Below are 11,747 nucleotides of genomic sequence, written 5' to 3'. Positions count from 1 at the left end.
TATTTATCAATTTATTTTTCATAAAAAAATATTTTAAAAAGGAAGATAAAATAATTCCTTTTGGATATATTAATAACTTTAATTTTTATGAGAAAAATAAATAAAAAGAATTCCTCAAAAATACCATATTTAAACATATTAATTTATTTTTCATTAATTTATAAAAAAAATATTAAAAATTAATTCATTTAAATATTATACTTGAATATATTTATCATTTTAATTTTGAATATATTTTAAATTTATATTTTTCATTTGATTAAAATATATTTAAATGCTTCAAGTGCAATTAAATAAATGAATATGAATATTTGAAGTATATTTGCAAAACAGAAGAGAGAGTAACTCAACTCGATTGTGCGATTGTATTTGTTATTGGCCATAACATCCTGATTGGAAACCTGTCTCAACTCAAACTCACCTAGTTTGAGGCTGAGGCCGATCTTGGGCCGGTTCTCCTCCTGGAGCGGGATCTCGGGCGGAGAGTTCTCGTGAGGGATGATGATGCCGCAGGGCGACTCTTCTCCGGGCGTGTCGGGCGTGGCGTTTCCGCTGGCTGAGGACACTGAGGGGGCGGCCACGATGGGCCGCATGGTGGGTTTGAGGCAGGGTTTCACCTCCTCTTCGTCCTCTAGCTCCTCCCCTTCCTCTACATCATCGTCAGAGGGGACATGAGACTTGCGCCGCTCTCTCTCCCGGCCTCGGTCGCGCTCTTCTCGAGAGGGCTTGTGCTCTCTCTCCTCCTCGGGCTCGGGCTTCACGGGCGGCTGCCGCAAACGCTCTGCCTCTTCCTCCATCTGACGAACACAAAAGCAGAAGATGTGAAACAGAAGAGCGCAAAACACTGAGCACTTTGCTTCCGGGAGTACTAAGGTTTTAAGCCACGAAACACCGCTCAGCACTGAGATTAATCACAATACACACTTTCATTTAAAACAAGTATTCGAAAAGCAGAAGACAAAAACAGTCCCATGACACACTGCAAATGAGATAAGCGAGAATTTTTTTTTTATAATATTAAAATACTGGCTCAGTTATTATGAATAAAATATATATAAAAATTAATAATGTTAATGAAATACAATTATTTAAATAATAAAATTTAAATATTAGATTTACCAATTTATTTTTCATTCATTAAAATAATTAAGATTCATTTAAATACTACACTTGATTAAAAAAATTATAATTAGTAACAAATGACTAATAATTTAAATCAAATATTACTCATTTAAATACAATATGAATATTTTTATAATTTATAAAGCAATTAATAAAATTGAAACGCTATACTTGAATATTAAATTTTTCATTAATAACAAATGATTAATAAAATAATTAAGGAAATATTGTAACTCATTTCAACACTTCACTTGAATATATTTAATTTATTATTCAATAATACAAAATAAAAAAAAAATAATGAAAATATAATTCCTTTAAATACTACACTTGAATATATTTAATATTCTATTTATATTTATATCCATTTATTACTCAATACAAAATTTTAAATGAAAACATATTTAAATATTGTATCTGAATATATTAATCATTTCATCAATTAACGAAAAAGTATTAATGAAATTGAAATATTAAAATTAATTTAAATATTACATTTGAATGTATCGTCTTATTTTTTAAATTAATGAAAAATAAACCAATTAAAATAATGAAAAAGAATTCATTTAAAAATACTACATTTAAAAATATGCATCAATTTACATTTTTCATTTGATTGATATGTATTGAAAGTGCATTTGACTAAATGAATATGAGTATCTGAAGTATATCTGTGAACTGACTGACCCTGCGCAGCTCAGCGTCTGGATCAGGATGTCCTTCTGCTAGCAGCCTCTGCCTGATCTCCTCCAGCTCTTCCTTCTCCCGCTTCCGGTCACGTTCATCCAGCTCCATCTCCTTCTCTCGGTCCCGCAGACGCTTCTGAAGAGCGCTGCCCCTGCAGGCAGAGCAGAGAAACACACCATTTAGGTCATGTCCACAGTATTCAGACAGCGTTTTGAGGACTTTAGTAGCAAGATAACTAGATTTGTTTGTTCTCAAGGTGTATATGTATCCCTGGAGCACAAAACAGGCTGTTTGTAGCAATAGCCAAAAATACATTAGGATATTAAGTAAAGATCATGTTCCATGAAGATATTTTGTAAATTTCCTACCGTAAATATATCAAAACTTAATTTTTGATTAGTAATATGCATTGCCTTTAAAGCTGTCCAAATGAAGTTCTTAGCAATTTTCTCAATATTTTGATTTTTTTGCTCCCTCAGATTCCAGATTTTCAAATAGTTGTATCTCAGCCAAATATTGTCCGATCTTAACAAACCATACATCAATGGAAAGCTTATTTATTCAGCTTTCAGGTGATCTATAAATCTCAATTTCGCACTTGTGACTGGTTTTGTGCTCCAGGGTCACATATGCCATTTCAGATCTATCTGCCTCTAAATGTGACGGGGAAAAAAAAAATCATAGATTTGATGGTGCACAGAACTCACCTGTAGTATTTTGGGTCGTCTCTGTCGTCATCATAATCTTCCAGAAACTCCTTCAGCCGTTTCCCTTCTTTAGCCTGAGAAAACAATACGAGAGAAACATTCAGTAATTCAAACAGAAACATTCTTACATTACATTTCCCATTTATTTTTAATTTATAAAACTATTAGTAATATTAAATACTAATCAAATAAAAATTAATTGAAATACTACATTTGTACTATAATGATTTTATTAATGAAAAATAATTGGATAAACTATAAAAGACAATTAAAATAATTGAATTATTATAATTAAATTTTCATTAATAAAAATAATAATTCAAAAGTAATTAAAAAATTCACTTGAATACTACATTTGAATTTATCAACTTATTTTTCTTTAATTAAAACAATTTCAATTAAAATTCATTTAAATACTATATTTTAAAAAAATATTTATCCATTTGTTTTTCATACTAAAAATATATCCTTTCATTAATAAAATAATAATTTAACTAATGAAATTAATATTAATTTAAATATTATATTTCAATCTATTTATCAATTTACTTTTCATTAGTAAAAAGTAATTAAGAAAATAATTCATTTAAATTGGTGCTGTCAAATCGATTAATCATGATTATACATGTATGTGTATACATAAATATACACAGTACACTTATATATTATGTAAACAAACTTTTATCTTTATCAATAGATCGTGATTAATCGATTTGACCGCACTAATTTAAATACTATATTTTTATAGTTATCAATTTACTCTGGAAACATTCTCCATATATTTTTTAGGCTGAAATGCTTGTGTGAATAGATCAGGACAATAGCTGTCTACCATCTCACGCCGGCGTTCCTCCTCTCTCTCCATCTCCTTGCTGTAGTCTCTGGCTTTCTTCCTCTCTCTGAGCTCCCAGTTCTTCAGACGCTGTTGTAATTAAAGAAGGTAAATAGTGGATCAAGACAGCTAATCATTCAGTAATGTGATCAGATTCACCTCCTGATACGCCGCCTCTTTCTCTCGCAGCTTCCTCTCCAGTTTACGCCGTTCATACGCCTCTTCCTCATCTTCCTCACGATCACGCTTCTTCTCCTTATCTCGGTCTCTATCGCGACTCTGTTCTCTGAAAATGGACAGCACCCAGTCACGATATATGAAGTCTGCACTTTATTGTCGACACAGAACTTCAGCTTTTGAATATGTTGGCATATACATTTTGTAGCGCTACAAAAAAAGAACAATAAAATTGTTGTAAATAAAAATGATTATAAATACCTTAACATCTTGTACATTTCTGTATTTATGTAAATGTTGCAGAAATGTATAAATATGAATTTTATAAATAATAATTTTGCATAAATGAGACATACATTTTGGTAAATATAAATAAATACAAATTTATGTTATAAATAAATATTTATAAATAAATTAGAAATATAAATGTTGACAAAATTATTACAAAATTAATGCATTTATTAGAAAATGTTAATATAAATATATATCGTTGAATAAAACACCTTGTTAAAAAGTATCAAATACCTTTCAACAATTTGAACATTTTTATTCATAAAAAAATATTCAGAAACAAATGTAAAAATAGACATATACATGTTTGTAAATAAAATTTGAAATATAAAAGAGAATGTTAATATAAATATTTATAATTAAATACCTTGTTAAAAGGTATCAAATACAGTTAAACATTTTTTCATACTGAAAAATAAATATTCATAAATATAGATGTAGAAATATAAATGTTGATAAAGAAAATGGGATGAACACACTGACAAAATGTGAAATATACAAATATATATTTAAATATATTTATGAATAAATACTAGGGCTGTGACTGTGGAAGATTTTTACCACCACGGTGGTAATGGACCAACTACCGCCGGTAGCGCGGTGTTGAGATATATATATATATATATATATATATATATATATATATATATATATAAAATTGGTGTCAAAATTAGCGTGTTAACGCATGCAATTAATTTTTTCAGTTTAACGTTAAAAATATTTAATTAACACAGGGTCGGGGCTAGGGTTGGCCACCCCACTCACAACTGCTGCTTCTGTCACTTTCTTGACAAGAAGTGCATTTATTCAGTCACAGAACGACTGAGAATGGGAGACGTTTCAGACGCGAGCTCCTCTTCACAATCGGTGCAAGGCGTGAGTCAAGCGAGCGCGGAAACGGTACTGTGCTCGTAGCGCGTGCTCTTCAATTACACACACAAAGGCGCCAGCGCGCTGTAGCCTGTATCCTTTCATATCAAAACGTGAAATAAACTACGTGCATGCAATGCCGTTGTCAGTTAAGTCATGAAGTTACCAAAAAGGCAATTAAAGCGGTCTTAAAGCTGTGCATGCATGTAATATATTTGATATGAGTCACATCTAAGAACATGTCTCTGAAATGGTTTTCAAAACGGTCCTGGAGAAGCCCAGCACAGTCTCACTCATCTAACACACCCGATTTAACTCGTCAGCTCGCGTTTATTTTAGCACTTCAGTCAGTGAATCCGCAGCCTGCAAAACACTAAAATAAATATCAAAGAAATAATAGTTAAACAAGAAAGTAGCCTAAATAAAAAAAAGTTAAATACACCCTGTGTACAGGACGCGGTGCGACAAAATACTATAAAACTCATTATAATCAGTGATGCTAAACTGGATGCACGACACGACAAATCCCCGACAGTAAACTGCCTCGTTCTATTTATGAGGTACTGACACAGAGTTCAAATGTCCTGTGAAGACACTAGACAGACTTGTTGCGACGCGGTGGTGTAGCGTCCGGTGTAGACACAGTTCACTGTTCCGCTACTGTTATTACACTTGTATACAAAACTTCATATTATGCTTGTTATAGAGTGCGTGATGTCACGTGCACTACCGCCGGTAGCAGTAGACAACCGCGGTGGTGACGATATAGTGACAGCCCTAATAAATACCTTGTTAAAAGGGATCAAATACAGTTTAAAAATGTGTATAGTTGTATTGATAAATTTTCATAAATGTATAAATACATAGAAATACAAACATGGATAAAAAAAAAGGAAAATATAAGTGAGAAAATGTTCATAAAAATATAAATATTTATAAAACACCTTGTTAAAAATACCTTTCAACAATGTCTAATTATACATTTTCAGAAATATAAATGTATAAATATAAATAAAACAACTGATAAATAAAATGAAGTGAATATAAATGAGAAAAAGGTAAACTATAAATTTCTAATTCTATTTTCATCATTTGTAAGTCGCTTTGGATAGAAGTATCTTCTAAATGAATAAATGTTTATATATATGTTTATATATATATATATATATATATATATATATATATATATATATATATATATATATATATATATATATATATATATATACACCAAAGACAGCACTAATGCTTCCGATATCAATTTAATTTCTAATTTTATAGGTCCCCCCAGAAAGACAGTCCCCACCCCCTTGGCCCCCTTCAAATTATCAGTTTGATAAATCGGCCCTCAAATGAAGCTAATTATATAGCCCTGGCTCTAATCTGTTAACATGGATGCAGAAAAAAATACACACTGCAAACTGAGTATGTGTGAAACAGGTGTAACACGATGGCCTGCCCTGCTTGCCGAACAAGAATCTCAACGTTTTTTAGGGACAAAAAAATATATAAATCAATAAATTAGTTTGTTGTTTTTTTCTTGTACCTGGATCGATTGCGGTCTTCACTGCGGTCACGGCTTCTGTCCGTCTCCCTATCGCGCTCTTTCGTGCGCTCGCGGTCTCGATCTCTTTCTCTCTCCCTCTCGCGCTCCCGCTCTCTCTCGCGCTCCCTCTCTCGGTCCTTCTCCCGCTCGCGGTCCCGTCGTTCACGTTCCCTCTCGCGCTCCTTGTCTCTCTCCTTGCGATCCCGCTCCAGCTCCTGCCTCTCCTTCTCTCTCTTCCCCTTTTCCTCTTCCAATTTCTGTGGGAAAACGGGGAGGGAAGTTTTCGGATTAGCAACTGCTCAAACAGAAGACAGAAGTTATGACACAATATCACTCTATGAGGAAGTGGTTTACAGTCCCTGCCATTCACATATGCACTCATATACAGGCACCAAAAGTCTGAGACCACTACAGTATTTTAATGCAATAAATGTTGAATTATAAATTACATCATCAGCATAACGGGTCAAAATTTTAATTAAGAAATTAACATGAATTTGAGAACAGTCTAAGTATGTGATATTTTAATGACAGCATCAGTGGAGCTACATGAACAAACCCTGATGAACTTTTGAACGTCTTGCATGATGAAAGAGGACAGTATCTAGACGGAACAGCATGTAAATCAAGAAATTCTTTAGCAATTAATAAAAGGAAACCTGGAAACCACTTTCGAGATATAACTTTGACGTTGCAAACAACTGAATAAGATCAGAAACAGTTGAGGGCTCTGTAATTTCAGTCTCATCACATGATCAACAGAAACAGGCTTCAATCCTTGTGAAACTAGTTGTTTGTGCACTTACAGGTGTTGACTAGCGACTCACAGCGCTTCCGTGGCCCTACAAGCCTTTATTGTTAGGCCTGGGAGGAAAAGCAAGTCAAAGGATTCACAAGGAAAAATAAAAACAAACTATTCTCTTAGCTTGCAACAATCTCACAAACAACTTCCAGACATTTTGAAAATGTTGTGACAGGAGCATTGCATACTGTATTTGTTAGATTTGCTTCTTTTTCTTTGCAGTTTCTTTGTGGTTTGGATAGAAAAGGCAACAAATGAAGGTGTAGAGACTGCTTACCCCACTGCAGACGGCACGAGCCCTCAAGAGGATCAGACTGAGCGATTATGAAATGCATTGAAGAGCAGCATGACATCCACGGCTTTAGTCTCAATTCAACAGCTCTCGCATCGCAGTTCGACAAAATATCTGACGTCTATCAACAGTTACTACTTCCCAGAAAACTAAAGTCTCCTGAAATTATTCTAAATATATTCAAAGTCTAATTTTAATATGATACTATTTCGTAACGGCTTAACCGTGGGTGTTATGCAACTGTGAGCAGCAGCAGCAAATAAACACGTAAAACAGGAGGTGAAGATGAGACAGGAAAATAAAACAAACTGTAGATACAGGCATTTAGCTGAATAAACGCATGTCATTTACAAATGACACTGCTTGTAAGTAACATTTCTACTGGTGAATTTGACAGGACAGTTAGCCAGGATAGTCTAAAGGATGTCTTTATATTATTAACATTTTACATCAAGTCTTCATTCTAATAATAACTACAGCACATTTAAAAGTATTGCTATAAGGCAGATAGTAGATGGACAAAAAAAACTTCAGAAAATTAAAAATGTCCCTTGGAAACTAACTCAGAAAGTTTAAGCAAAATGACTAAAATACTACAAATGATAAAAGCACATTGAAAAAACTACTAATACTTAAATTAAAAAAATCAAAATACATACAAATAAAATCTACTTCAAATTATTTAAAAATATTTATATTATAATAGTATATAAATAACACTGTTGTAGTCCCAGAACTTAGGTTATTGACACACTACATCTGAATATTTTGGCATATACAGTGGTGGCCAAAATTATTAGAACACTAGTATTTTCACCAGCTAAAAAATGGTTTTAAGTCAGTTATTTCTAACTTTTGCTGTAGTGTATCAGTAGAAAATATCAGTTTACATTTCCAAACATTAATTTTGCCACTAATTGTAATAATCCAGTGAGATTTTTTTATTTATTTATTTATATTTGTTTGCTACGCATATGGGACTTTTTGCCCAAATGTAACCTTAATCGAATTTTGCCACTAATTGTAATAATCCAGTGAGATTTTTTTATTTATTTATATTTGTTTGCTACGCATATGGGACTTTTTGCCCAAATGTAACCTTAATCACCCAGAAAAGTAATCTCTCGTAAAGATGTATGATTTGAGAAATCATTTGTGTCTGTGACGTGTCAAAGTCGAATATTTAGTGTTATGAGGCTTATGAATTTTAAACATTATGTGCCATTTTCTTGGATTTGAAGCAATTCTGTGTGACTTTAGCGATACAAAGTGTTAAACACACACACAAAGAAACACTTAAAATGAAAAGAAAAGAGCGCAAGCAAGCAGGAATGAAGAGAGGTGATGGCAGACTCAATCACAAAGCGAATTCATACCTGTAAAATCTTCAGAAAGTCCGTGTGCTGTGGAGGGGCGCCCCCTACTTTCACAAGAGCCGAATGGGCCAATTCACTGTTATTCAAGTCAGCAGTATTCATTATAGCACCAACATCACTGATACTAGCAGACCCACACAGCTTCACTGGCCGCCCATGTCTCAAGAGAACCAGAAAATGAGTCGTTTGGCAAATTATCCCTTTTCTAAACACTGCAGACATGATCTAACACCCTCAGATGTATTTTGATATTAAAACCACCCGAATGGGCTGAATTTCAGAGCGAGTCGGTGCAGTTGCCCCTGTGCGAGTCCTCCAGAAGGGGGCGCCCAGTACAAGTAGAGAAAAATGGAAATCTCATACTTACATCCTATCCTTGCAACTTTTTCCAAAGCTGAGAGATTCATCTTGGTTTAGTCACCATATGATCTCTATCATAATGGTGGGGTTTAATGAATAGATTAGCTTTTAGGGAAGTGCACAGAACGTCCATGCATTGTATGTGTGACTACATTTCCCACCCACAACACGAAGGCCACGCTACAGTCTACACAAGCCACTGATATAAACGCTCAGGACCCAAATGAGGCCTAGTCTTAAACTGATTTCTGCACTATATCATCAAATTTAAAGCTTAAATGTAATAAAAGTTTTGCTGAGCTAAATGGAATTGACAGGCTAAATAGCATCTACTCATGCTGGTGTGTTGTCAAACTAAACTAGGTGTAAGAGGCTGTTGTGCTCTACCTGTTATATGGAGTAAATTAGCAAGTATTTTACCTTGTGTGTATCACGGAATTTGTTGATCTCTCTGGAAATCAGATCTCTTTTGTCATCTTCCATTTCCATGGCACTGAAGTCATCCTAAAGAAATGGAAACCATGGGTAAAATACAAATATATACATACATCAACTCTCCTTAATGAGAAATGGAAACAAACCAAATTTTGCTGAGATTGGACTACATTTAGGGTGTGCTCAACAAAGTTGAAATTCTTAATATAGTCTTAAATGACAATAATAGCACGTAATTAATAATTATGCAAAACCATTTGTAAACTGTGAATTATGTTAAAAACGAGAACACAGAACAGTGTTGTTAGTCTTAAAATGTTAAATTACATTGGCGCCGATAGCCTTGTGGACAGTGTGCTGACATGTAGCTCTGTTGCGCCTCAGTTCGAGTCCCAGCTCGTGGACCTAGGAACAAACACTCGTAATGAAGAAGTTAAGAGTGTTCAGCCATTGTCGTGACATGCTGCCAAGTATAGTAACCCATACTCAGAATTTGTGCTCTGCATTTAACCCATCCAAGTGCACATATACAGCAGTGAGTAGTAAACAACTCACACACAAACCTTGAACACACAGTGGGCAGCCATTTTCTCCAGCATCAACTGGATCAGTTGGGGGTTCAGTGCCTTGCTCAAGGGCACCTCAGTCGTGTTATTGAAGGTGGAAGTCACTCCCCCCACCCACAATCCCTACTGGTATCGAGACTCGAACCCGTGACCTTCAGGTTACAAGTCTGACTCTCTAACATTTAGGCCACAACTGCCCCTCATCTCTGACATCAGAAACAGTCAATATTTTAACAAAAACTCAAAATCAGCTCTTGAAGTACCCGTTGATAAAAAGATACATTCGTTGAGCACACCCTAAATGACAATTTATCTGAATGGAGTTTTGCATACATTACTAACTTCTAGTGGAGAAACAAATGAGGGGGTGAGAGGTTAACATTTCCAAAAAAAATAATAATAATAAAAGACCCCCCAGTAAGGTCCACCCTAACGTGTACATCAAAATGGCAAAACATTAAAGAACAAAAGGCCAAGATAAACTAAAGCCTACCTCATCCTTCTTTTCCCTCCTCTTTTTGCGGCGACTCGACTCATCATCCTGAGATTGAGCGTTCAGATCACTTGAATACTCCCGGATCAGACCGTCAATAGCTCCTTTGACAATTTGGTCCCGCTTCTTAGTTTCTTCATCCAGAACCTCCTCTTCCTCTTCACCAGCACCATCCTCTGCCTTGCCATTCTGCCAGACACACAGATCAAAACTCAGCATCTTTGTGGCAAAATATTATTCATAATATTTATTTAATATTTTTCTCAACAAGTGAACAGTACGTTCTTATATTAGTATCAACCTGACATCAAACACTTACTCCATTTTCACTGGTGCTCTTCTTCTTTGCTTTCCACTCATCCAGTTGTGCTTTGGTTTTGGCATCGACTTTGACCAGAAGTTTCTTTTCTCCAAGCTGCAGCTCATGAAGCAGCCGTAGAGATCGTAGAGTAGATTCAGGCTCTTTGTACTCACAGAAACCAAACGCTGGAGCAAAGAACAAAAAAAAGATGTCTGTGAGGAACCAGTCTGGCATATCCACAACATTCATGGGAAATGCAAATAGTCTTGTATGATTTTCAAAATAAAAACCTGACATTGCAATATTTTCTTCTTCTGCAATATATTTTGCAATTTGAAAAAAATGCAGCAATTTTCACCAGATCATTTGAATAGCTAGCTATATTCAGAAAGAATAAATCATTCTAGAGTTAGTGGGTTGATTTTTGTGGGGAGTGTATATGCATAGAAAAAGAAAAACTTTTAACTTTAAAATATGTTTTACAATTATTTTCCGGCTGCAAGATTTGGGAAGAACTTGATAAATATTGTTTTTATTTATTTAGTCATTAATCAGACGCTTTTATCCAAAGCGACTTACAAATGAGGACAACAAAAAAAAAAAATTTTAATATTAAAACAACTAAAAACAGATCCAAAACGAAAAGCTAAAACTTTATAAATACTACTTATACACATTTTAAAAAAAAATAAAGAGATTAAATAAAAATGACAAATGCATACAACAAAATTTCAAAACTTAACATTGCTCACAATATAAAAATAAACCTCAAAATTCAAAATATTAAAGAACAAAAGGTATAAGAGTATAATAATGATTCGATACGTTACATCACAATTACAGGATTAGTTCACTCCAGAATTAACATTTCCTGATACTTTACTCACCCC

General features: G+C 34.1%; 1 protein-coding gene across 1 annotated transcript in view; it reads right to left on the bottom strand.

Moving 5' to 3' along the window:
- LOC107568207 (RNA-binding protein 25-like) overlaps positions 1 to 11,091 on the bottom strand; it is a 16,203-nt gene extending 5,112 nt beyond the window's left edge. The window contains exons 1-10 of the mRNA XM_016254136.1: positions 10,876 to 11,091; positions 10,557 to 10,745; positions 9,825 to 9,902; positions 9,483 to 9,566; positions 6,233 to 6,489; positions 3,508 to 3,634; positions 3,349 to 3,438; positions 2,517 to 2,590; positions 1,810 to 1,960; positions 422 to 797 (exon numbers count right to left, since the gene is read on the bottom strand). Of these exons, the coding sequence (XP_016109622.1) occupies positions 422 to 797; positions 1,810 to 1,960; positions 2,517 to 2,590; positions 3,349 to 3,438; positions 3,508 to 3,634; positions 6,233 to 6,489; positions 9,483 to 9,566; positions 9,825 to 9,902; positions 10,557 to 10,745; positions 10,876 to 11,091 (1,642 nt within the window). The remainder of the gene's footprint in view (positions 1 to 421; positions 798 to 1,809; positions 1,961 to 2,516; positions 2,591 to 3,348; positions 3,439 to 3,507; positions 3,635 to 6,232; positions 6,490 to 9,482; positions 9,567 to 9,824; positions 9,903 to 10,556; positions 10,746 to 10,875) is intronic.
- Positions 11,092 to 11,747: the final 656 nt, after the last annotated feature.

The sequence above is a fragment of the Sinocyclocheilus grahami genome, unplaced genomic scaffold (genome assembly GCF_001515645.1).
Source record: "Sinocyclocheilus grahami isolate Dianchi unplaced genomic scaffold, SAMN03320097.WGS_v1.1 scaffold1225.1, whole genome shotgun sequence".
NCBI classification, from domain to species: Eukaryota; Metazoa; Chordata; class Actinopteri; order Cypriniformes; family Cyprinidae; genus Sinocyclocheilus; species Sinocyclocheilus grahami.
Note: the sequence above shows the minus strand (reverse complement) of the source record. Positions and strands in the feature narration are given on the sequence as shown.